At 44.6% G+C, this 27,225-nt stretch overlaps 1 protein-coding gene and 1 long non-coding RNA gene across 11 annotated transcripts in view; one reads left to right on the top strand and one right to left on the bottom strand.

The window, feature by feature from the left end:
• Positions 1 to 27,225, top strand: part of BBX (BBX high mobility group box domain containing) — a 198,743-nt gene that overhangs the window by 114,600 nt on the left and 56,918 nt on the right. For all 10 annotated transcript variants that reach the window (XM_039484007.1, XM_039483983.1, XM_039483998.1 and 7 more), the window contains 3 exons: positions 1,460 to 1,702; positions 7,966 to 8,164; positions 16,294 to 16,361. In XM_039484007.1, coding sequence (XP_039339941.1) covers positions 1,460 to 1,702; positions 7,966 to 8,164; positions 16,294 to 16,361 — 510 coding nt within the window. The remainder of the gene's footprint in view (positions 1 to 1,459; positions 1,703 to 7,965; positions 8,165 to 16,293; positions 16,362 to 27,225) is intronic.
• The window catches only part of LOC120370033, a 28,334-nt gene continuing 12,742 nt past the window's right edge, over positions 11,634 to 27,225 (bottom strand). The window contains exons 2-3 of the long non-coding RNA XR_005583571.1: positions 12,379 to 12,465; positions 11,634 to 11,878 (exon numbers count right to left, since the gene is read on the bottom strand). This is a non-coding gene — a long non-coding RNA (uncharacterized LOC120370033). The remainder of the gene's footprint in view (positions 11,879 to 12,378; positions 12,466 to 27,225) is intronic.

Raw genomic sequence — 27,225 nt, 5'->3', positions numbered from 1 at the left:
ACGGCAATCCGCTTTTGCAGAGATACAGGGATAAGCAGCAAATAATTATACAGTTTTCAGTTTCATTCATGTCTTTTAAAAATATGATACACATCTCATTCTACACTTATTCTGTAACAAAGATGCTGGCAAAAGCTTTAACTGAATGTGGTATATCTCATGGCCTGGACTTCACAGGACGCCTTACATCTATTGTACTCTTTTTTTATTTTTTAAAGGAGTTTAGTACAGAGACAATGATATCCATGGTTTAATATCTTCTTCAGGTGATAGTCGGTGAGATCTGTCAACAACTTTTGCTACCATTGCCCACAAAATTTGACTCTCTTCCGGGATATTATGGGCACAGATGGGATGGTCCATCATTGGTTAACTACTTTGTCTTTGGCATTGTTCACAGAACCTGGCCTCAGTTTTCTTCCCCAAAGGGCCTAGCGTCCCAAGGGACACAGCATGTGGAGTCCTACAAGTTTACTGTTTGTCCTGGTTGATGAAGGATGGGTAGGGAAGACAGGAGAGATCATGATCTGCAGTGTCCCCAAGATGCAGTTAATACTCAAATCCACCTCTCTTTGATGTCTGATAGAGTTGTGTTATGGGGGACAAGGTTGGGAGCAAACTGGCTTAGGCCAAACATGGATAAGACAGAGTGATGCAGATGGGTAGGGAGAAGTAACTAGAGAAATGCACTGAGGCTGTGAGGGTGAGTTCTGATGGAGCTGTTCCCTCACCTCTGCTGATAGAGTTTATATTGGCAGCATCATATTTGCTCCACACCTCTTCTGTACTATTAAATGGGCTTCCATGTGATATAATAGTACTATTATATCTATAGTTGCTCCAGAAGTTTTGACTCGTCTTCTGTGAGGCCGGTCTTGCTACAGGGACTCTTACATCTATGAGCTCAAGGCTGAATTACTGCAGTGGTGTTCCAGCTGGGGTTACGTTCTGAAAAGCATTCGGCAACTTTTTAGTTATTGTACGGAACGGTGCAGCAACACAACTTTTGAGCAGGAAGAGTTGCTGGGACTACAGAGCACCAGTCCTCTGTGTTAGCTAACTGTTCATTTCCAGTGGCAGTTCACACTGTTGGTTGCAAGCTACATGGTCTAGGCTAAGTTAACTAAGAGGCCCTATCTCCATTGTTGCATTGTGACAATTATATAATGGGTTGCTCTTGCTTTCAGTACCTGAGGTTGAACTCTATAGGCTGGTGGCAGAGAATGGCCCTCACCTGTTTCCTCTCTTAATCTGAGCTCAAGTCTGGGAAAAGAGTTTCAGAGTGAAACTTTGGCTTGAACAAGCTTTTTCTGTAGACATATTTTGAGAAGGGCGTGTGCGTATCATTGCTTTAGTTATATATATGCGTGCACAAATTTTAATATAATGGGTGACGCTTATCCATGTTTTATTGACTGACTTATTTTTTTTTTTAACATTTCTCTTTTGGTACTAATAGGTCCAGCTTCTTGGAGCTGAAGGTCTAGAGCACGATGCTGATGAAACAGAAGATGATGAATCCTCAGAGCAGCGAGCCCGCAGGCCAATGAACGCATTTCTCTTATTTTGCAAACGTCATCGCTCCCTTGTGCGTCAGGAACACCCCCGTCTGGACAATCGTGGTGCTACCAAGATATTGGCAGATTGGTGGGCTGTCCTAGACCCGAAAGAAAAGCAGAAATACACTGACATGGCCAAGGAGGTATGTACTATCCCAGTTGTAGGTGGTTGTCAACTGAATTTGTGCTGTAAATGTCTTTTCTTCTGTGCATTATAATGTCTTAGCATTTAACATGATATAAATGTGTCACAGTACATGGTGTATCAGAAATGCTCGGAAGTGCTATTTTCTAAAGTAAGACTCTGTGCCCTGTGGTTTTGTACAGTGCTTTAATTTTAAGTTTGCTGGTGTGTGTTACTGTCACTGATGCTCATGTTATTTTGAATCAGAGCGCAAGGGAAGCAATCTGTTTGTATCCAAACTATCCTGCCCTTGGTAATCTTCTGAATGCAGTGGATATAGAGCATAGAGCTCACGATACGGCATTCATATGATGCTAGCATGTAAATGGCATGTCGTCCATTCAGAAAGGCGTGGCAGGAATGTGCCCAACGAAGGCATAATTAAAAGTTCATTCCATGTTAATCAACAGTACTGATAGATGACATTAGCTTGAACTGTGCATTTCCTATTGGTAATAGAGCCTGTTAAACAATCCTTGTTGAACCAAAAATTCCAAAAATACAGCCTATTTTTTTCCTTTGCTAATAAAATCAGTGTTCACCAAATAGTTTTGCCAAATAATTTGTAAGCTGCCAGACGTTCATGAACTGTTTACTTTGCGTATTCATTGTTCTCTCTCTCTCGTGTGTAATTGATCAGGTGGCAAATGTTGCTATGGCAGAATCCAGTCCCTGAATCCGTGAACAATATGTCATCAAACTCCCTTATGTGGGAATCCTGTGAGAAGTCCCTCATGTCATAAAATGTCTGTTTCATCTCACAATTTAAATGTGAGGTTTTCTGTGGGAATAACTTGCCGAGTAAGTTGGTCCCAAAAAGATTCCAAGTGCTGACGTTGGAGTGGGTTTGTCTGTAGTTATATAGGATAGACTTCTTAGCCCGAAACAGAAGATAGTAATTAGTTGTTTAACATGGATTGTATGGAGAACTATGGAGTTCGACATCAAACAAGGCAACTGCTGGGGCAATGAAAAAGAAGAACACTATGTCTGAGCTCATGGACTATAAAATAAGCAGTAGATGGAGCCTGAGTCAGAGCTATTCTTAGGACAATTAAGGAGACAATTATCCATAACTTGTGCATATTATTTAGGATCATTTCTTTCTGTTTCCAAACACACATGAAGTTTGGATATCTTGAGGGAGCTGTATTAGATCATGTGGATCTCTGGAGATCTGCTTATTTCTGGAACTTCTGTCTTGGGACATGTTCAGAAATAGTAAGCACTGTACATGGCATAGACATACTTTATAAATAAAAAAATAAAAAGCAGATGTAAACAATTTCTGAAGCACCCAGTATTGTTCACAGTCTGTGACAGGTACTGAGTTAGATGAACTATAGGTTTATTCCTGTTATTTCAGTTTCCTAATTTATTCTATCTTCCCACTTTAAATTAGGCAGTGCTTTTAAAAATTAAGAAAAAGTCAGGGAAGAGATATAATACATATATTGGAAAAAGGAAAGAGGAAAGTTTTTTTACTCTTTTTTTTCAAAATAAGTAAATCTAATGTACTTCTTTCTTTCTTTCTTTTTTAATACTTGCTGAAAGAAACTTTTTATTTAGTAAGGGTTGGGAGGGGAATAATTGCATAACTCATGAGAAGTGACAGATCTGGAACTATTAATCATACTATTATATGTCACTGTTCCTATAATGATTTAGTTTTTCTTTGCTTTAAGAACACATTGTGCATTCACTATTGAAGAGAAACAATATATCCAAGGGAGTTCAGATCATTAAAATGAGTTCCAAGAATGTGTAGAAGATATAAAGCGTATAATTTTTATTCTTCAAACAGTTGTTCAGTGCAACAATAATAATTAGCAACAATAGTCTACAACTGAATGTCTTTAGTACCTCTCCATAATCAGGCTCACACTGTAAAATAAACATAATCAACTGAAACCTCATTTTGAACTGTATTACTTCATATTATTTAGTGCTTGGGTTTGTTGTGTGGATTCTCAAGTGGGGTAACACAAACCTGTTAAAAAGTGTTGTTTGCCTTTTCCTAAAGACAGGCAATTTACAGGCTAGCAGGTGGCCACCAATAAGAGGAAAGAATAAAATTACTTTCATATTGCAATTTTTTCTAATTAAGCAGCCATCTAAACTAACTGACACATTTCAGAAAATTATTATTTGAAATATTTCATAAAAGGTTTTCACTGTGGTGGTATTCCACCGTTGCTGTCATCAGATCTCAAGATTTTTCCTGCAAATGGTCAAAGCTTTCAAAATTGGATGCCTAAAGTTAAGCATCTAAATAAGTGTTCTGAATTTCCTCAGAAGTGCTGAGCACCCAGCAATTCTCATGGACTTCAGCAATTTTGAAAATCGGGTCATTTATATAAGTACCTAACCATGAACTTAGAAGCCTCGCTGTAGGCACCAAGGCCAGATTTTCTGAAGTGTTCAGGCACTTAAAGGTGCGAGTAGGTTCCTAATGGGATTTTTAAAGCTCTTAAGCGGACTGAGTGCCTAACTCTCATTGCCTTTCTATGGGAATTAGGTGTCTAATGAACTGAGGCACCTAGTGAGAATTTCAGAAGTGCCTATCTGAATCTTTAGGTTCCCAAGTACCTTTGAAAATCTGGCCCCCAGTTTTAAAAATCTTAGCCAACAATTCTGAGAGTACATGGAATTTTTGTTAATTTAAAACATGGAAGTTCTGTTATTGTCTTCAGTAGGAGTGATGGCAGGCTTTTGATTTGTATCCTGTAACCTTTGTAGGTCAGCTTCAACTTAAACTATGAAACTTTTATTGCACAAGGGCAAAAGCTCAATAGCTGCTAAATACTTCTGGCAGATCCACATGTGCTCCCTGCCATTACCATTATAGTTTAGAGTGAAAGATCTATTTTCTCCTCAGTAAAGGTAGTCCTGATTCCCCAGTCACTTACAGCTTGAATTGTACATAAATGTTTGTCTATTTTAATTACCTGAATGCACGAAAGGGATAGAGTTCAACTCTTAAGAATGCCTCCCCACTTCTCCTTTTATATTTGAGCTAGAATTTTTCAAATAGCTTTTAAAAAAAAAACAGAAAGGGCATTAGTGCTAAAGCCTTGTTGGAAAACAGTTAATTTTAAAATATGTCTTTGAATCCACAATATCTGGGCCAGCAGAATTGTTTGGCCTCTTTCCTGTGGTGAGCAGCCTGATGAATGCAGACTGTTGCCACTCAGCAACAGATTTGAACACTTCTCACTGTGAGGACTCTTTCAGCTATTTCACAGACAAGCTCAGACTCAGACCTTGTTTTGCGGCTGCTTTGGAAGCAGCATCAAAATGAGAAGAGACAAATATTATGCCTTCATCAATGGAGTTTTGCTAGATATGCTGGGAGAGATGTGGACTGTGACATGCATGTAAACCACGTCCTTCACAGTGTTGCCAAAACTCTTGGTGTTTTTTTGGAAAGTCCATGCTCCTGGATTCATGTGATTTGTGAGAATATTACTTTACAAAAAAGTGTGTGTGTGTGTGTGTGTGTGTGTGTGTGTGTGTTAAATTTCTAGCGTTCATGTTTTCAGAGAAAAGCTGGAAACAACAATATAATAATAATGCCTATATTTTCATCAGTAGATCTCCAAGCCCTTCCCAATATTTTGATCCTCACTGTGAGGTAGGGAAGTGCTATTATCCCCATTTTGCAGATGGGGAGCTAAGGCCCAGAGAGGCTAAGTGACTTGCCCAAGTTCACTTAGGAAGTCCGTGGCAAAGCAGTGAATTAAACCCAGGTTTCCCATGTGCCAGGCCAGCACCTTAACCACTGGACCATCCATCTTCCCAGAAACACCAATTTTGAAGGCTCAAATCCCAGAAGGGAAATAGAGACCCAGATTTTATTATTTTAAATCAATCTCATGATTCTTTTTTTTTTCTTTGAGTGTGTGTGTGTCCATGTCACCCTGGATTTGTGAATTTTGAATGTTGGCAATACGTGGCTGACTGAAAGCCAGCAAGGAAGCACTGATGGAAATTTTTAATGCTTCTTCCAAGAGGTGCTTGCAGTTATTAAACAACTAATGACTAGGCCCTCACTCAAGAAAACATCCTGTGCTATGAATAGCTGTACCAGTTACAGTGCTGCCTGGAGCCATCTATTTTTGTTTTTATTTTTATTTTGTTTTAAAAATGTTTATTATTTTTAAGAAAAGAATTGAGCATCTGTCAGGACACATTCAGATCCTACTTGGGCTCCCAAATCATTACGAATAGTTAAAAATGAATGGTAATTAAGCAATAGCCAGGAGTTTTGTAATACAAAAATATGAGTAGATGATGTATTATGAGCCTGTGAGGTTATATACTTTAGTGCTATTGGGGACTCTGTGCTTTTAACTATGTGAGCAGGAAAACTGATTCATGTGTGGGCTTGATGTTCTAACAATAGAAAGTAAAGCGGTTTCTTTGTGTGTTTGTTTCTTCCCTTGATGATGCTATTTTCATGTGATGCAAATTCACTATAAAATGAACTCTTCGAGCTGAATTAAAAAAAAAAAAGTAGGAGGTGCCGCAGTCTTTAATTTTCCAGTCTCATGTGTTCCCCATTCAAGATATACAGAGAGAAAATATGTGGGTCAGCAGCACCTACACATTATTTATAGGAAAGACCACAAATAAATAAAAATAGAACGTCACACAATGTATTCACATAGTATTTTTGTTTTTCTGAGGTGAATCATCCATATCCATGCTACAATTTGGAGGCGGACAGTGACAGTTGATAGATTAAGACGGAAATGAAAGTACAAGAGACACACATGCAATGATAATACTGCCACAGAACACACACGGTTTTGCAGTTCACATGGATATTGACCTGGGAAAGCACTGGAGTAGCTCTGTTAGAGGATGGGGTTTTGAAAACATTTATTACCTGTTTCCATCAGTAGCCAAAGGATTTATTTTCGTTAGTTTTGTTTGTGTGCAATATTTTTTAAAGGGAATTCAGTGCTTTTGTGCGAAAGGTGGTTGGACTGATGTCACATGAATAAATGGAGCACATGGTACTGCACATGCTTTGAGTGTTCAAGGCCATAGAAAGTTTTCAAAGAGCTACAGTGCATTCTAAGGCCAAAGATCACTATGCATGGTGGTAAATTCTGATTATGAGCTTGGAGCAAAGTATCAGATGCACTGTCACAGAAAATGAGACAGTATCTGTAAGTAACAGTTTATTTTCTCACGAATATACCTGGCTTTGAAAAGAATATAACTAAAATATTGTAAAATACAAAGTTGTTGTCGTCCCCTGCTCCGCCCCCCCCCCCAAAAAAAGTGTATGCAGAGCAAGAAGCCATGAAATCTTGCTACACTTATCTCCAAATGGTTTATTTTCAAGCTCCTGATAACCAGTAAGGAGAGGAAAAAAAACTCTTGCTATTTTTAAATCCTGCTGTTTAATAACTTCATCGTTAGGTTTGGCTTGATGGTCAGAGTGAACTCAAAGCACAGGTTTAGAGATATGACTAAGACCTTTGATGAAACTCCACAATTAAGAGCATAAAAGGGACTCACCCCTGCAGTGCCTCCTGCTGGTCTCTCAGGAAATCAGCCTCCTGGACCCGATGCCCTGTTATCTGGAGTGCCGCCTCCTGGCCATACACCCCTCAGTCTCAGGGTGTCCCCTCCCTGGAGAACCCCCAACCCCTATCCCCACCTCACCTCAGTCATAGGCTACTGCCAGTCACCAACTCGCCCCCGTTCCCTGGGGCAGACTACAGTATAAGCCACTCATCACTGGCAAGGAGGGTTTGGACCTGCTGCCTCTGCCTACCCGTGGGCTGCTCTCTAAAAGCCCCAGTACCCGTTGGGCCTTCTTCTAGGCTGCAGCCTGGGTCTTTCTAGGGTGGAGCCTCCCCTTCTCCTCTGCCTTTCCCCAGCTCCGCTCAAGTACTCTGCTCAGTCCATCTCCCTCTACAGCTAGAGAGAGACCTTGCCAACTCCTGGCTCACTGGCCTTTTATAGAGCCAGCGATGGCCTGATTGGGGTGTGTCCCCCAGCTGAGGCTGCTTCCCCAATCAGTCTATTAACTGCTTTCTCCCAGCCACAGCCCTCCCCAGGGCTACTTTTAACTCCTCCCAGGTAGGAGCAGGTGATCACCCCACTATAATGCTGAATTGAACACTCTAGTGTCCTGTACATATCAGATTGCCATGTCTGATATGAATATTTTCCTTACCACTTATTTTTTCCTTTCCTGTCTAGTACAAAGATGCATTTATGAAGGCAAATCCTGGCTACAAGTGGTGCCCTACAACAAACAAACCTGTGAAAACCCAGTCATCCACTGTTACAAACAGGAAAAAGCTATGGGCCTTCCCACCAGAATCTGCAAAAGATCTACCAAGTCCCAAGAAAGTGGCAAAGAATGAAGAAATGCCTCAGCTGAACTTTGGAATGGCAGGTGAGCTTTATGTCCTTGTTTCCTGTGAGTATTGTCACTGTCACTGAGGGCATTAAGAGAGTCTATCCTGAAAGACAATAAGACTAGCTTTCTCCATTCCAAGCCTATTATAATTCTGTGTTCTCCATTCCATGTTGCAATTATAGACCCTAATTCAGGGAAGCGCCCCTGTTTAGGACCACACTGAAGGTGTGCTATATATTGTTTTGAATAGAGATGAACTTAAGCTCTATCATAAATCAGGGCCAGAGATCTGACAACATCTAAAAGTGGGGCAGTTTTTGGTCTGGATCCAAATTTTGCAGCTCTGGCCCACCATTAGTTAGTTAGAACTAGACCTTTTCACTGTAAATCAAAAAATTATACTATTGATTGTATGCATTTTCTTTCTGTTACTTCCTGTGGCACTGTGCTATGTTTATCAATCTCATGTCAACAGAGACGATACACTGGTAACTACTAAAAAAAACTTGGAGTTTTTAACAAGCAGAGTGGTCAGAACTTTCAGGATCAGGTCTTTGATTAATACAGGCTCTAATGTGCTTGAGTATTGGCAACTTCAAAACCTAAAACTGGCACAGACAGGAAGTGATTTAGAGGGGATAAAACAACCTCTTTTTCTCCCCTCCCCTCCCTCACTTTTTTTAAAGTCAGCGTTTACACAGGATGTTACAATACGTTTCAAACTTGTTTAGCCTGTGCTCTGTGTGTGACAGATAAAACAAGCGCTCTGCCCTGGAGAGCTTACAGACAAAGGGGTAGGGGAAATTTGTGTGTGGGATGGGATTGAAAGGATAAAAAGCTTGTATCCATTTTTACCCAACCTAGTGGTATGAGAGTTCCCATAATGAAATCGCTCCTCAGCATGAAGGAAGTGTGAAATGTATTTCAAAATGAAGTTTGTCATGCTACAAAGCTACATAATTTGTGATGCTTGTTATTTGGGAGCCCAGCATCAGATACTGTAAATCCCTTCGTTCCATTCTGCTTTTAACATCAGAAGAATAACATTAACCATTTTTAAATGTTCTTGAGATTACATGATCAGCAGCTCACATGGCTTATTCCTCCTGAGTGTAACCACCTCCCCTCTGTACACAATAAACCCATACAGTGTCCTTTAGTATAAACAGAGCTGTAAGCAACCTAGAAAAATTAAGGCTAGGAACTTAAAGTGAAGCTAGTCAATCTCTGTTAAAACTGGGCAACAAAACAATCACTTGATTTCTGGCAGGATCTGATACATTGAATGAAAAGGATCCACCAACTTCCCTAGAGTAAATAGCAGTCATCTATAAACAATAATAGGAAGGCTTTACAATTCTCGGTCCTAATGCTGCAATTTAATTATGCCTGTGCTTACCTCTGCTCATGTGAGCAGGCTACTTGTCTGAATAAAGTTAAGCATAGTTCTTCTTCAAGAGATGTCCCTGTGGGTGCTCCACTCCAGGTGTTGGTGCGTCCCTGCGCCTTCACTCGGAGATTTTTACAGCAGTACTCGTATCGGTCGCGCACACGCAGAGCCTCCCTCCCTCCTCCCCCCCCTCCCCCCCGCTCTGAGTGTACCTTAATAGTAGGCGTGTGCGACCAGTCTCCTCAGTTCCTTCTCTACCGTCCCTGGCCTGAGACGGAGCTCAGCAGACTCGTTAGAGGATTTCTTCTCTCCCTTGTTCAACTTTTTCCCCTCTTAGTTTAGCTTACCAGTAATAGTTAGGTACTCTTTGCCCTTCTCTTCTTTTGTTTTGTTTTGTTTTTGTTCCTGTCAGCACAGCCACTTCCGACATGCCTGGCTCTCCAGGTTTTAAGCGTTGCTCTAACTGTAATGATGCCATCCCTCTTTCAGGTGTCCACTCTAAATGTATTAAATGTTTGGGGGAGTCCCACATCCCCCAAAATGTGCCCACTGCCGCAAGTTGAAATCCAGGGCATGCAAAGACAGGGAGCTGCCATTAAAACTACTCCTGCTGCAAAAATCTCTCAGACCCGGGCTCTGACTCTGCTGTACACGGCAGTCCCCCCACCCCCACCCACCCGCCCATGCTTCAAAGAGAGAAAAGAAAACTTCAAAAAAAATCAGTCTCTCTCACCTGCAAAGGATAGTCACAGGGACAAGCCATCTCTGGGTACTGCTTCCCTCCCTGCGCTCCCCCGGCTGAGTACCTTTGATGCGCCGGGCTCCTCCGGCACCATGTGAAACCCACCTGCGGCAGTCACGCTAACCTCCGGTGCCAAGGCTTCAGGCTTTCAGTTGACTGCCTCTCACACGGCACTGTTCGGCACCGCAATGGAAGCGGTGCCGATTCTTACTAGCCTGCCTCCCCCCCTGCAGGCTCCTCTCTCTCTCCTGGCACCGTCAGCCTTTGAGCTAGCCAGCAGTGAGAAAACGCTCAGGACACCGGTGCAGAGGAATCCCTCCTCACAACAAATTCCTCTTGCTCAGCCCTCCCCTCACAGAGGCGCTGTGGCACCGCAATTCACACCTCCTGGTGTCACCTATCCTGCAGTTACCCCGCTTAACACCTACTTCTCTCCGGACACTCAGGCAAGGTCCACACAGCTTTCTTCCAGTGATGAGGAATCTGGGCTGCAGGGAGAATTTTCACCATATCAGCTCTCCTGTCCACAGACCCCAATCAAGAGAGGTCATAGAAAAGCTGCCTAGTCCTACTCCAAGGGTCCTGCCCTATGGTGCGTGAACCCCTGAATGGCACCACCCATGCCCTTCCCATCACAGTGGCAATATTGGGCTCCGTGGGCTCCTTATACTCGGGACCACACTCGTTATAGCACTGCAGCTAGGTGTGAGACCGGCTCGGTACCACCAGCTGACGACCCTGCCACTGACTCCAGACACCAGGCAGCCCTGTCAAGAGCAAGCACGGCCTGCCTCTAACCTGGTAGAACCAATTGTTCCGCCTGATGAAGTATTGCTTCCTCCTCCCCTGATGTGTTCGGACGACTTCTCAAAATTTCAAGACCTCTTTAAAAGAGTTGCCAATGAGCTACGAATTAACCTGGAGGAAGTCCCTGAATAGCAGCATGAGCTAACCGACATCCTGCAGCCCTCTTCTTCTTCTAGAATTGCATTACCTAGCAACACAGCCCTTTTAGAACCTGCCAAGGCCATTTGGCAAACCCCGGCTGCAAGCCTGCCTACCTGTAAGAGAGCAGACCAAAAGGACTTTATTCCATCCCAGGGCTCGGAATTCCTGTTTACTCACCCAGCGCCAAATTCGCTGGTAGTAGGCGCAGTTAACCAAAAGAACAAATACCAGTTTCCCCGCTCCAACCCTTCCGACAAGAACGGTAAGCGATTAGATCTGCTCGGACGTAAGGTATATGCTTCTTCCAAGTTGGAAGTTTCGCATTGCTAATTATACAGCCGTTCTAGCAAAGTACGACCACAAAAATTACAATAAATGCATGGACTTTATTGATCACATTCCAGAAGAAAAGAAACAACAATTTACAGCCATAGTTTCCGAGGGACAAATAATCTCCCGCACCGCTCTTCAAGCTGCCCTTGATGTGGCCAATACTGCGGCACAGTCCACTGCCACAGCAGTCATGATGCACCGAGGGTCATGGCTCTTGTCCTCTTCCTTTCCCCGGGAGGTCCAGAGTACCATTCAGAATCTCCCCTTCGACGGTGACAAACTGTTTGCCTCCCACAAATGACTTACTCCACTCCATGAAGGACTCCAGGGCAACTCTCTAGGAATTCAAACCCCTATATAGATAGCAGCCTTACCAGCGACCACACTACCCTACATTCACCCAGCAATACCATAGATCTCACGAGCAACAACAATAACAGCAACGCCAGAGACCCAGATACCAACGCCGCCGTCCAACCTCCTCGGCAGCGTCTCAACCCCCTCTGACCAATAGCAAATTTGAAGCCTTGGTTGAGGGTATAGAAAACAATATTCCCACTTCAGCGCTTACACCACCTGCCCCTATTTTTGGTCACCGCCTGTGCCCATTCTCCCGGGAGCAGGGTGATTGGTTTTCAGCCCTCAACCTACAGGATGCCTATTTTCATGTGACTATTCACCCACCCCACAGATGTTTTCTTCGTTTTACCCTTGGTTCGACACATTTTCAATACAGAGTGTTGCTCTTTGGCCTATCTACTGCCCCCTGAGTTTTCTCCAAAGTCCTAGCTGTGGTTACTGCCCACCTCAGGAAACGGGGTTATAATATTTCCTTACCTCGATGATTGTCTCCTCAAAGCCTCAACACTCGACGAAGCTCTTTGATCCATGCAGCTTACCGTCGCTTGCTTCCTTTCCCTTGGCCTACAAAGAAACAAAAACAAATCCACCTTATCTCCTACCCAACAACTGGAGTTCATAGGAGCACACCTCGATTCCAGAACGGGAATAGCGTCTCTCCCGCTCTATCGTTTCAACACCCTAAAACTCTTGGTTACAAAACTTTGCAACAGTCCCCAGGTCACTGCACGAGACTGCCTGCAACTATTAGGCCACGTGGCCTTGTGTACTTTTGTGGTAAAAAATGCACGCCTATATATGAGGTGCTTCCAAGCTTACAGTTTGGCCACAGTTTACAGATCGAACGGTGGCTGCTGGCCAGGAGCCCAGCTCTGAAGGCAGAGCCGCTGCCAGCAGCAGCGCAGAAGTATGAATGGCATGGGATGGTTTTGCCACCCTAACTTCTGCGCTGCTGCCTGCAGAACTTGGCCCTCAGTCAGCAGCAGCCACTCTCCATCTGCCCTGCTCTGAAGGCAGTGCAGAAGTAAGGGTGGCAATACTGTGACACCCCACCACCACCACCACTAAAATAGCTTTATAACCCCCTGCAACTTCCCTTTGGGTCAGGGCCCCAAGTTTGAGAAACGCTGGTCTCCCCTGTGAAATCTATATAGTATAGGGTAAAAGCACACAAAAGACCAGATTTCACGGGGGGAGACCAGATTTCACGGTCCATGACACGTTTTTCATGGCTGTGAATTTGGTAGTGCCCTACTTATAGGGCATACGGCAAAGCTTAAATGCATTCAGTAGGCAGACATTCTGTACAGTGTCTCTCTTGCATGGACATTTCTTGCAGTGTTTTGTCTTTTTATAATCCAGTAGTAATAAAATCCATCATTTACAAACAAAGTGATACTCATGTTGTTAGCTTTAGCAAGAAAGAAAGCTATAGTTAAGGTCACAAATCCACTTCCATTATACTATTAACATTTAATATTCTTTTCTGAATAAGCCAATAATGAGAGAGATATCTCTTCTTTATTATTGTTGAATACCTGTAAATAATTTTAAAATAACATTTACTATTTTAAACTATTTATCTTTCTTACTTAGGGCTCCAAGAACAAACTAACACTTAAGCACAAGAGGGTATAAACATAATGCAGTGTGTTATCACATAAATCTTATTTTTCCCTTTTGTTATTTTATTTTGCAATCGGAAACCTTGGTAGCAGCATTTTTGTCCTCATCAAAAGCAGCTATCCAACCTCCAGCCCTCTGCTTCAGCTGCAGCACAACTATTCTTTAGTTGCTTAAGCACCAAATTAAACTTTCACTTTCCGCTAAGCTGTCATTTTTTCTCCTTTTGATTTTTATTTCTAAATACATGGTTTTAGTGTCTGTTGCAACTACAGTAACACATTAAAATAAAACCCCTAATCTTACCCTATAATTAAGAAGGTGCTCATTTAAAGGGAAGAGAAACAAGACTTGCTTTTGGAAAAGAAAATGCTTGGAAATGGGGAAAGGGTTTGGACCAGGCTATCACGCACATCGTCATTCTGTATTTGAAGGATGCCGTTCCCCCTCCACCTGCTGAATTGCCCCATTCCTTTGCTTTCATGTCCCCTGACAGGAAGGACAAGAACTGCTGCCTGTCAGTGCAGTTGGATTACTCTGCTGGTGAGGAGGGCTTTTAGAACTGGATAGCTTGGCCTGACAAGACAATACTTCTGTCATGTGACTGATTTCCCCTTCCCTCCCCTCCCTACCTTCTGCCTCCAGAGTTTTTCCATCCACTGCTTTTCACAAATCCTGCATCAAGCCAATGTGTTTCCTCTTTGAGGATTATTTTATCTTTCTTCTCACTACTACTAAGAATTTAAACCCATATTTGGCCTCATTAAGCTTTATTTTTTCCCCCCATGAGAAAGGAAATGGGAAACTGGAAAAAGGCTCCTCACGGTGCTCATTGTGTTAAGGCAGAAAATTAATTCTGCATCAACGTAGTGCCTGGAGTGACTCACTCTGGCATCAGGCAGTGTTCTTCAGTCATTGAGAGTCAGCTTCTCCCTCTTCACCCACCAACTCCAGTGGTTGACCTGGGGCAAATTTCTTAGCTTCTCTGAGCCTCTGTTTGCTCATCTGTAAAAGCAGTATAAAAATACTTAACCCTGTGAATGGATCCGTTAAAGTTTAGAGAGGAAAAATGGTTGTGTGATTAAGACAATGGATGGGAACTTAGGAGATGTGGACTCGATTCCCAAATCTGCCACAGACAGCTTGTGTGACCTTGGGAAAGTAACTTAATCTCTCCATGCCTCAGGATATGTCTACAGTGCATTGTAGCCCAAGGTCTGTGAACTCGGTGTTTTCAAGCCATTGCTTGAGCATCTATACTTCATTGTAGATCTGGGCTTAAAATTGCTAGACCTAGGACTCAAACAGCCATGCTAATGCGTCAGTACTGCACTATGCAGATCACCTGACTTGGGTCTCTAACTTGACCTCTGTCCACACTGCAGAGTGTCAGGGCTTAAACCTAATACATAGCAGGACTCGGGCTCTGTCCCACTCCCCCTACCCTGGTCCTAGGACCCAGGTCCTGAGTGCTTGCTGACCTGAGTCAGGCTGATTTTGATTTGTGTGTGACTGGAAGGGGGGCTTGGGCTCAAACCTGAATCAGAGCCCGGGCTCAGTGTAGACCAGGGGTCGGCAACCTTTCAGAAGTGGTGTGCTGAGTCTTCATTTATTCACTCTAATTTTAGGTTTCGTGTGCCAGTAATACATTTTAACATTTTTAGAAGGTCTCTTTCTATAAGTCTATAATATATAACTAAACTATTGTTGTATGTAAAGTAAATAAGGTTTTTAAAATATTTAAGAAGCTTCATTTAAAATTAAATTAAAATGCAGAGCCCCCCCAGACCAATGGCCAGGACCCGGGCAGTGTGAGTGCCACTGAAAATCAGCTTGTGTGTGTGCCAGAGGTTGCCTACCCCTGGTGTAGACATACCTCATCTGAAAAATGAGGATAATTGTTCTCTCTCTCTCCCACTTGGTCGGTCTTGTGAGTTCCTTAGGCACAAATTGTCTTACTATGTGTCTGTACAGCACCTAGCATACCAGGGCCCTGATCTTCAGTGGAGCCTGTTGGCACTACTCTAATATCAATCATTAGTAATAATAGTAAAAAATGCTAGTATTGTGAGTACACGGTGTCACTGTTCATTGCAGCGTCAACACCAGACATTATTTATTTGTTAAGATTACTTTAACTCTACCTAATATTGTATTGGCTGGGTGACGTGTGGGCAGGTTGCCCAACCAAATGCTGGTGCTGTACTGGTGCTGTGGATAAACAGAGGGGTAAGCTCTCCAGCGCTGTCAGCCTGGCATGCGTGAACACTAAATTCAGCTCTAGTTTAAAAATAAGTAAAAAGCAAACATGCTTCCCTTTTGTTAAAAGGAAGCTTCATCTCTGATGCGGTCCCTCCTCTTTCCTTGTTCTGTAGCTGAGGGAGGGTTACTCCCCCATTCTGAGCTTCCAGTTCCATTGTAAATATTTGTGATATTAGCACTGTTCTGTGTGTGTTTGGTATGAGATCATCACACTTGCTGTTTTAAAGATACCCATCACTGTAGGGCTTGGAACCTGTGGCAGTAAAATTGTAATGCCACACAAAGGGGAGTTAAGCACACAAATCCAATCAAATCCCTCAAACAGCTTTGAATGTCTATCCCAGAGGGTATGTAGAAGTGGTTATTTGTGATTCTCTTGGGCTGGCTTTGTGGCATCTTGCTTTGGAGTATTTGTGACAAGTAGGCTTTTGAGGTTTTTCAGTGCACACAGTAAGTTCTTTCAGCTTGCAGATGAATCACCTTAATATTTGTTTTACTCTTGAACAGATCCTACGCAGATGGGAGGCCTGAGTATGCTGCTTTTAGCAGGGGAACATGCCCTGACTGCACAAGAAGTAAGTAACTATCTCTCCTCCCTTGTCCCCAACCAATCAGTTAGCAGGAGTGCTGAAGAGGAATATTTGTAGGTATTATTATATTAATGTAGTATACATCCTAGCCAACATTTGATGGCACCCATGTTTGAGCAGCAGGACTCTCCTCAAACCAATGAACACACTTTAGGCCTAATTTTGGTGTGTCTTCTGTACTGGGGCAATATAATTCCACTGACTGACTTCAGTGATATGAGACCCCTTATATCTCCCCATTAAGATATTGTTGTTGTCAAAAACAGAAGTACTGGAATGGAATGATTCTGTTAGACGGTAGATTGCAAGCTCTTCAGGGAAGGAACCATCTTGGCCTGCCTGTTTGTATAGGAGTCCAGGAGAGCTGGCTGTATTTTAAAGAATCCTTACTGAGGCTGCAGGAACAAACCATCCCAATGTGTAGAAAGAATAGTAAATATGGCAGGTGACCAGCTTGGCTTAACAGTGAAATCCTTGCTGATCTTGAACATAAAAAAGAAGCTTACAAGAAGTGGAAGATTGGACAAATGACCAGGGAGGAGTATAAAAATATTGCTCAGGCATGCAGGAGTGAAATCAGGAAGGCCAAATCACACTTGGAGTTGCAGCTAGCAAGAGATGTTAAGAGTAACAAGAAGGGTTTCTTCAGGTATGTTAGCAACAAGAAGAAGGTCAAGGAAAGAGTGGGCCGAGGTAACATAGTGACAGAGGATGTGGAAAAAGCTAATATACTTAATGCTTTTTTTGCCTCTGTCTTCACAAACAAGGTCAGCTCCCAGACTACTGCACTGGGCAGCACAGTATGGGGAGAAGGCGACCAGCCATCCGTGGAGAAAGAAGTGGTTCAGGACTATTTAGAAAAGCTGGACAAGCACAAATCCATGGGGCTGGATGCAGTGCATCCGAGGGTGCTAAAGAAGTTGGCAGATGTGATTGCAGAGCCATTGGCCATTATCTTTGAAAACTCATGGTGATCGGGGAGGTGTCCCGGATGAGTGGGAAAAGGCTGATGTAGTGCCCATCTTTAAAAAAGGGAAGGAGGAGGATCCGGGGAACTATAGGCCAGTCAGCCTTGCCTCAGTCCCTGGAAAAATCATGGAGCAGGTCCTCAAGGAATCAATTTTGAAGCACTTAGAGGAGGGAAAAGTGATCAGGAACAGTTAGCATGGATTCACCAAGGGCAAGTCATGCCTGACTAACCTAATTGCCTTCTATGAGGAAATAACTGGGTCTGTGGATGAGGGGAAAGCAGTGGATGTGTTATTCCTTGACTTTAGCAAAGCTTTCGTTACGGTCTCCCACAGTATTCTTGCCAGCAAGTTAAAGTAGTATGGGCTGGATGAATGGACTATAAGGTGGCTAGAAAGCTGGCCAGATTATCAGGCTCAACGGGTAGTGATCAATGGCTCCATGTCTAGTTGGCAGCCGGTATCAAGCAGAGTGCCCCAGGGGTTGCTCCTGGTTCTGGTTTTGTTCAATATCTTCATTAATGATCTGGCGGATGGCATGGACTGCACTCTCAGCAAGTTTGCAGATGACACTAAACTGGGAGGAGTGGTAGATACGCTGGAGGATAGGGACAGGATACAGAGGGACCTAGACAAATTAGAGGATTGGGCCAAAAGAAACCTGATGAGGTTCAACAAGGACAAGTGCAGAGTCCTGCACTTAGGACGGAAGTATCCCATGCACTGCTACAGACTAGGGACTGAGTGGCGAGACAGCAGTTCTGCAGAAAAGGACCTGGGGTTAGTTACAGTGGATGAGAAGCTGGATATGAGTCGACAGTGTGCCCTTGTTGCCAAGAAGGCTAATGGGATTTTGGGCTATATAAGTAGGAGCATTGCCAGCTGATCGAGGGATGTGATCATTCCCCTCTATTTGGCATTGGTGAGGCCTCATCTGGAGTACTGTGTCCAGTTTTGGGCCCCACACTACAAGAAGGATGTTGAAAAATTGTAAAGAGTCCAGCGGAGGGCAACAAAAATGATTAGGGGGCTGGAGCACATGACTTATGAGGAGAGGCTGAGGGAACTGGGATTATTTAGTCTGCAGAAGAGAAGAATGGGGGGAGGGGGATTTGATAACTGCTTTCAACTACCTGAAAGGAGGTTCCAAAGAGGATGGATCTAGATTGTTCTCAGTGGTACCAGATGACAGAACAAGGAGTAATGGTCTCAAGTTGCAGTGGGAGAGGTTTAGGCTGGATATTAGGCAAACCTTTTTCACTACGGGGGTGGTGAAGCACTGGAATGGGTTACCTAGGGAGGTGGGGGAATCCCCTTTCTTAGAGGTTTTTAAGGCCCGGCTTGACAAAGCCCTGGCTGGGATGATTTAGTTGGGGATTGGTCCTGCTTTGAGCAGGGGGTTGGATTAGATGACCACCTGAGGTCCCTTCCAACCCTGATATGCTATGATTCTATGATAGTGCCTGGCACAACTCAGCACCTTTCCTGACCTGGGCCTTTGAGAGCTACAGCAATGTAAATATTTAATAATAATACAATTACATTGGTCATATGTAAATTTTGATCTTGAAAGGGCTGCAAATGCTAGCATATGTTCAAGGTATTATAGTCTATTCCTGTTAATTAGGGCTCTGTGTTATGCACAGCAGGTATAAATGCTTTATAGTTCATTCACTGTAATACAAACATTTTGCACTTACGTAAGACTTCAGTAAATAAAAAATGTTTTTCCATTTCTCTCTAGGTTTCAGTAGATTGGTTGCTACTTAAGGTATATTTGAGGGCCCAAATCGTGCATTTGGTGGCTCCAGTAGGCCCAACAGGGGCATTATGAGTATTGTATATCACAAGTGAGATTTTTGATGCCCAGATTTGAACATTTGGACCTGTGGCATAAATCCCTATTCCAAAAAGTATATAAAATTGTTTGGCCACGGAACAGGGAAAATATTTTTAACCAAAAGCTGAAAATAGTAACAGAATATATATATGGTTTGTATAGATGGAAAAATTAGAAAATATTTGAAATGTATTGCTCTTTGACTTATCTGCCAATATCCAAGTTGCTCAGCTGCTAGGCAGAGGCGTGGCTAGGCAGCTCTGCATGCTGCCTCCGGCCAGAGCGCTGGCTTCGCAGCTCCCCTCAGAACCGTAGAACCGGGAACCACAGCCAATAGGAGCTGTGGGGGCAGTGCCTGCTGGCAGAGGCAGCACGCAGAGCTGCCTGGACATACCTCCGCCTAGCAGCTGAGCAAGGGGGATGGTCCTCGCTTCCGGGGAGTCCCCCAGGTACAGGGCTGGTGCAACCCATTAGGCGACCTAGGTGGTCCCCTAGGGCACTAGCATTTGGGGGGCGGCATTTCGGGTCCTTCGGCTGCGACCGTGGCAGCCAGCCCTTCGGCCACCCCGGTCGTCGTCGGCATTTAGGTGGAGGGACCTGGGGCAGGGGCACGCGGGGAGGGCCGCCTGCAGCAAGTAAGGGGGGGCATGGCATGCAGGGGAACCATCCCCGCCCCAGCTCACCTCTGCTCCACCTCCTCCCCTGAGCGTGCGGCTCCGCTCTGCTTCTCTCCCTCCCAGGGTCACAGCGCCAAACAGCTGATTGGCGCCGCAAGCCTGGGTGGCGGGAGAAGTGGAGTGGCGACGGCGTGCTTGGGGAGGAGGCGGAGCAGAGGTGAGCTGGGGTGGGGAGCTGCCGCACAACTCCCCAGGCCGGGGGGAGCTGCCGTGGGGGGGGGGTGCGCCTTAGGGCGGAGAGCTGCTACGGGGCTCGGGGATGAGTGACCCAAGGTGGAAGTTTCTCTTAGGGCGCGAAACATCCTTGCACCCGCCCTGCCCAGGTAAGTGCCATCCAGAGCCCTCCTCACCCTATCTCGTGCCCCGACCCCCTGTTCTCTCCCACACCCAAACTCTGCTGGGGCGGGGGAGGCCCAGAGCCAAGTAGGGAGCCTGCTGGCCCCGCCAACCCTCCCTCCCACCCCCCAGCACCAGCACATTGCCACAGCCCACCCCCCCCCACCCCAAGTTTTATTCACTGGTATTTTTAGTAAAAGTCATGGACAGGTCATGGGCTGTGAATTTTTGTTTACTGCCCATGACCTGCCTGTTCATGATTTTTACTAAAAATACCTATGACTAAAATGTAGTCTTACCAATGAGTTTCACAGCTATTTGCTAGATGGCAAAGGAATGCTGAGCTTCAGGACCAGTGGAGACTGTAGCAGTGTAAACTCTAATGGTCATCTTTATCTGCCCTTCTCCCTCCCTGCCCCCGTCTCTCCTCCCACTCAGGCTCCTCTTCTCCCTCTCCCCCATAAGCTCCTGTCCCTGTCAGGAAAGAGTCTTCTTGTTTTCGGTTCTGTTGCCAGGCTCCAGGGCAACCCACAGCAGCCAGGAGGAGCAATTGTAGAGAAAGTCCTGCTAAGTCGTCATAGTCCAGAGATGCACATACAAGGCTGTTGTGACAGTTAGTTAAGATTTATAACATGGTGTGTGAGTGCTACGCTTCACCAGAATGCGCACACAGCCTTCCCCTGACTGGGGACCTAGCAGCTCGCAGGCATCAGTTATTTGAATAATTGTCCTTTGCAAAACCTTTTTAAATGCCGGCGTTTACACTCTGTCTCCTGTCCAAGCAGCTCGACTCTGCTTCTGAAGCAGGGGGCTGAGAGGTGGACATCAAACTGAAGATCTCCTATTATGTAACATGAGCTCAGCGTGGGATGTATTCACAAGAATCATCTCAGTTAACCCTTCCCAGAATCCTCTGGCGAGTGCTAGGCATAGCATTGTCATCCCTGTTGGTGTGTTTGGCCAAGGGTGCATGGTGTGAAAACCCCACCCAAGATGGTAAAATGAACCCTGGGATTAGGAACAAGTGTAGCTATATGGGTTAAAATACTTCATTTTGCTACTTATTAAATCTGAAGTAAAGGAGCAAGAGACCACTAGTTTTATTAGTAAGAACATACATTTCTTGAGGATTAACAGGGATATAATGATATATATCTGTTGAGCCTCAGTACGTTATTTGACATACCTTGACTTCCTTGTTAAATCTACATTAAATGAGGTACCAAGTGTTACTTAAATAGTTGCAAAAGCTGTGAATGGGTGGGAACAATGTGTATATGTATCAGTAGAGGACGGGAAAAAGAGAAATCAACAGTGGCATTTGCACAGTAGATCTGAGGTTTATGCCATCCCTATGTTCATCATATGCCAGATACATCCCTGATTTTGTAATTGTTCAACCAACTACAACCGTTTTCCACTCTGTTAAGAAAATTCAGTTTTGCTGACCAACACAGTTTCTAAACACAAGATTGAGCTTATTAGACAGGTGGGCAAGAGAACTTAAAGGTGGACACAACAAAAAAGGTTTAATGAGAAGATTAGTTATTTACATGAGCAATTAACTTGCACTAGGCCCCCAGATAGATTGCATCAGTTATGCTAAATGTTGATGCAGACTTCTCCTCTGTCATCTCTTAAAACAAAGGGGGAAAGTTAGAACATAAGAACAGCCATACTGGGTCAGACCAAAGGTCCATCTAGCCCAGTAGCCTGTCTTCTGATAGTGGCCAATGCCAGGTGCCCCAGAAGGAATGAACAGAACAGATAATCATAGATTATCAGGGTTGGAAGGGACCTCAGGAGGTCATCTAGTCCAACCCCCTACTCAAAGCAGGACCAATCCCCAAATAGATTTTTGCCCCACATCCCTAAATGGTCCCCTCAAGGATTGAGCTCACAACCCTGGGTTTAGCAGGCCAATGCTCAAACCACTGAGCTATCCCTCCCCCGTTGCCCATTCCCAGCTTCTGGCAAACAGAGGCTAGGGACACCATCCCTGCCCATCCTGGCTAATAGCCATTGCACTTGTTCTTCAAGTGCTTGCTCATCTCAGTTCCATTTTAGGTGTGTGAAGTTGTTGGAGATTTTTGCCTTCGCAGTATCCAGAGGGTCGGCTGTAGCACCGCCATGAGTGCCGCATTCATGCGTTGGTATATTAGGCGCTGCCAACCCTATGCCCTCTCAGTTCCTTCTTACCACCCCTGGTCAGAGCACCTTGTCGTAAATCGCAAGAGTGTTAGCAGTTCTTAGAGTCCATTGTTCTGTCTCCTTTGTTGTTAGTTCACAGGTACTTAGTTAGACCATTAAGTGTTAGAATAGTTGTTTAGGAGTTAGAGTCCTGGCTGGGACTTAGCCTTCGAGTGGGGCATGCCCGTTCCCGCAGCTTTAAGCCATGTTCATTGTGCAGGAGGCCGATGCCCATCAGTGACCCCCACGAGAGCTGTTTAAGGGGTTTGGGGGAGTCCCACAGACAGAATAAGTGCAGAATCTGCAAAAAACTTTTGCCCTCAAACTCAGAAGGAGCGGGATATCTGCTTGAGGGTCCTCCTCACGGAGACTGTGCTTGGCCCTACTTCGGAGTCCTCTCAATCGGACTCCACGCCCGGCACCTTGGCATCGGTGCACAGCGCACCACTGGCACCAGAGTCCATCTGGCATCCTTCCTCCTCCCGAGTGCCTAAGAAGCAGTCAAAGCCGATGGGCCCGCCAGCACTACAGAAAAAGGGAGCTTTGGGCAAAGGACCTGTGTCAGGCCGTGTGCTCGCACCGGAGCTGATCGGAGGTACCGCTGCAGTCAGACCCCCTAGTCTAGCCAGGGTCCCACCTCTGACTCCTGGGAGCAACAGGGGGTCCCGTTGCCTGGTAGGGTCATCTGCCCAGCTTTCCTTCCCAAGGTTGTCTCACAGTTTCATTCGGGCCAGAACATCTACTTGCCTGTCTTTTTTCTAAAGCTGCATAAATTGGAGGAGGAGCTTAGATTGCATTCTCTGGACGTCAGGAGGGCGCTAGCTTTGTACATTGCAGGGACCAAGCCATTTGCAAGTCGATGCAATTGTTCGTCACAGTGGTTGACAGGATGAAAGGTCATCCAGTGTCTGCTCTAAGAATTTCTTCTTGGATCACTGCTGCATTTGCTGCTGCTACAATCAGGTGAAGGTGCCACCTCCAGCGATTGACACCCCGCACTCAACCAGGGCGCAAACCTCTTTGGCAGCATTCCTGGCCCAAGTGCCTAACAAGGAAATCTGTAGGTTGGCCACCTAGTCGTCCGTCCACACATTCACATCCCATTACGCACTTACCCAGCAGGCCTGGAACGATGCTGGCTTTGGTAGAGCAGTACTGCAAGACACTAGATTGTGAATTCTGATCCCACCTCTGAGGATGCTGCTTGTGAGTCACCTAGAATGGAATCGATATGAACAAGCACCTGAAGAAAAAAAACGGTTACCTACCTTTTCGTAACTGTTGTTCAAGATGTGTTGCTCATGTACATTCCATTACCCGCACTTCTACCCCTCTGTCGGAGTTGCTGGCAAGAAGGAACTGAGAGAGCATAGGGCCGGCAGCGCCTAATATACCACTCAAGGGAGCACCACAGCCAGCCCTACAGATACCACTAATGCAAAAATCTCTGACGACCGTGCATATGGACGCACGCACACCTAAAATGGAATGGACATGAGCAACACATCTTGAAGAACAAGTTACAAAAAGGTAGGTAACCGTTTTTTTAAATTACCTTGTGCTGCTCCTATTTTAGATGCTGTTTTACTTGTGTTGTCTGATTCTACTATTTTGTTAGAAGAACAGAACATGAAATGCAGCAAAACACATCGTGGGAACAACAGAAACAGAAAGAGCTTCAGGATATGTTGACTTGTCTCCATGGGAAATGCCTCTTGTATCAAATCTGATATCCCATAGATAATATCCCGTTATGCTGTTAGTGGTGTTTTTTCTTAGACTTACAGCAACACCTAGTGGCTTCAATGAGTTACTTCAGAGAAGTTCCTCTGAGCAGCGGTGCTGCAGTTTTGCTCTCTCATTATTCCCCCTGCCCTCAGTAATAATCTAATCTTGTAGCAGTCTTAAGGTATTTATAGGGTGCCAATCACTGCAATTTCTTTATTCGTCTCTTTTACTTTAGGCCAGGAAAGATGTGGGGAGAAGTGAGAATATGCATAAAGTGTAAGGCTGTTTCTCTTCTGCTTCAGGTAGAAGGGCTGCACTGTGCTGTATATGGGCTGGATGTTGAGCTCTGGGCTCAGTTGATAACTACAAAGGGCCACGTTACCTGGGGTGTAAGTCAGTGTCAGTTGTGTGTTGCTGAGGGGAATCTGGTACCGAGTTGGAGTGGACAAAAGAGGAGCAACAAACAAAAGGAGACGATTTCTACTTATAGCGGCGTTAGTGATCACTATGACCATTCCAGGCCATGACCAAAGATTCAAGTACGTACTTCAACATTGAACTCAGCAGGGCTACACACATGTAAATCTTTGCAATGGTCTTAGACTCTTGCATTGCTGCAGTTCCAAATTCATATCTGTACAGCTGATCCTGAACGTGGAAAAGCTGTTCTTGGCTTGGGACTAAATGATTTTTTGGGGGAAAATATTTAACAGAATTTTGTAATCAACACATTCTTAGGGGATTTCAAAGGGGAAAAAATCAGATATGGTTTTTAATAACTTTAATTGATTTTAATTATGCCTAAATCAACCCTGCAAGATGAGTATCAGTCCGGGCTTGTCTACAACCACAGTTATTCCATAATCTCCAACAGTTACTTTTCAGTAATTATTGTGTTTTTGTAGAGTAGTGCAAACAGCATCAGGCCAGAGATTCTGCTTGGCCTCCTGCACCATAATGTGTCCTGCATGGGGCTAGCCATGCTCACCACTCCAAGCGGTTGGGAAAAGGAAGTGTGGAGCAGGACCCCTCCCCCCGTACAAACTGGCCAGCGGAGTTCTGAGGCACCATACTTCCTGGAACTTCTGCTGGGGGCTTCACACTGCTCCACATGTGGAGCTCTGCTTGAAAGGCAAAATTTAAGCCCTTGGGAGATTTTCACACTGATATTCCACAGTTCTTTATTACAGTCAGACTTCACTAGTGGCTGGGGCACCATGGCAGAGAGGGCCGGCTCCAGATCCCAGCTCGCCAAGCACGCGCTTGGGGCGGCATTTTGCCGGCAGGCGGCTCCGGCAGACCTTCCGCAGTCATGCCTGTGCGAGGTCCACCGGAGCCGCAGACCAGCGGAGCTCCCGCAGGCATGACTGCGGAAGGTCTGCCGGAGCCGCCTGCCGCCCTCCCAGCGCACCCTCCGCAGGCACGTCTGCAACAGGTCCCCCGGAGCCGCGGGACCGGCAGCGCGCCCCCTGCGGCATGCCGCCCTGCTTGGGGCGGCCAAATTCGTAGAGCCGCCCCTGATGGCAGATGACTGAATGTTACCAATTTAATAAGTAAGGGACAAATCCTGAGGACCCTTTACTCTTTGCAAACTCCCCATCAATGCAATGGCCTGAAATTGATGGACTCAGTGAAACAGCAAGGCATGTGCATTACAAATGTACCTTTTTCAATCATTGTGATGATTATAATTAAGTTCCAATTATTTATGGTACTCTGTCGTATACTAGCAAGTGTACTATGTGTATTTTGTAAACCCACTGATGCTAGACTGTGCAGTAACTGTGAAAAGTAACTGTGCAGAATAGCAAATTGCTATTTGGTGAGATTCTGTTGGAATACAGATTACAACACTCAGGAATGGTGTTTTGTTTAAGGGGGGATAACTTTTTTGAGGAGGAAAGGTGGCAGGAGGGTGTCAAGGTAGCCTTGTGAGGCTGTTTGTGTAGAATCTCATTCACTTTTGGCATATGAATTGCATTGATCATCTTGCAGGAAAAAGTAGTCCATAAGTGAACATAGGAGGCTAAATGGGCTGAGAGATCATCGGCAGCAGGGTGAGATCAGAATCCCAAATAGCAAATTCTTTGGCGGTAACGTCTATCTGTGCCTCGGCTGCAATAAGGAGATTTCAGGAGCAATCTCCAAAAAGAAAAATCGGACGTTCTGGTGCCTTTTCTCGTCCTGGTTGTTTTAATGAATCCCCATGCTTATAGACGACAGACATGTGTGTTCTCACAAATGTATGTCCTTAGCTCATAAAGCTCCAGAGTCACACTACTTAAGCTGCTGGTGGGTCAGTTTTTTGGCTTATGCATAATATGAGCTAAAAAAAGCACACTTCTCCAGGGGTCTCAGCATCACATTTAAAATGCAGTTATAGAACAATACAACCATCAGTCTCCCCTCAAAGTCAAAAAATACCAACCAGTAAATGGGGGTGGGGGGAATATTTGTATCTGGCAAATCAACAAGGGCATTTGGGGCCCTCCGTGTTTTGGTGTGCAGCATCTGTTACTAATTGCCATTGGCAAATGTATTGTGGTGAAGAATAAGATAAATGCCCAGGAAATTGTCTTGTTTGTTTTTAAAATACTTTACTTTAAATCTTCTTAATGCAGGAAATTGCATCTGGCATTTAAAAATTCTATAGGGGAGAATCCCTAGATCCTCTCATTTAGAGAGAGAGAGAGAGAGAGAGAGAGTGTGTGTATGCACATACCCACAATTCCACAGAGCCTCCTCACTTTTGATTGGCTGTTGATCAGCTTCCAAAAGGTCCATGTACATAATTTCACCGTGCAATGCTACGCACTTCTATTAAGTTGCAAAATACAAGTCTCCTGAGACAGCAACTATAACTCTTTACCCTGAAAAAATTGACATTTCATAAATATATTTCGTACTTAATATTATCCTTTACATGGGACTTGTTCTCCTAAGTCACTTAAATGCTTTTGAAAATCAAGTAAAAAGCAAGGCATATTCAGTCACAATAGCCTTTATTCTGACCCACAGAATAGTGTTTTAAATGTTCTATTTTTGTTAGCTTGTTTTGTGTTAAGTGAATTTCAGTGGAAAGTTCTAAGTGGTCCTAAGTCACTTAAGCA

Source organism: Mauremys reevesii, linkage group 1 (genome assembly GCF_016161935.1).
Source record: "Mauremys reevesii isolate NIE-2019 linkage group 1, ASM1616193v1, whole genome shotgun sequence".
NCBI classification, from domain to species: Eukaryota; Metazoa; Chordata; order Testudines; family Geoemydidae; genus Mauremys; species Mauremys reevesii.
The sequence above is the reverse complement of the archived record's forward strand: the minus strand, read 5'-3'. Positions and strand labels throughout refer to the sequence as shown.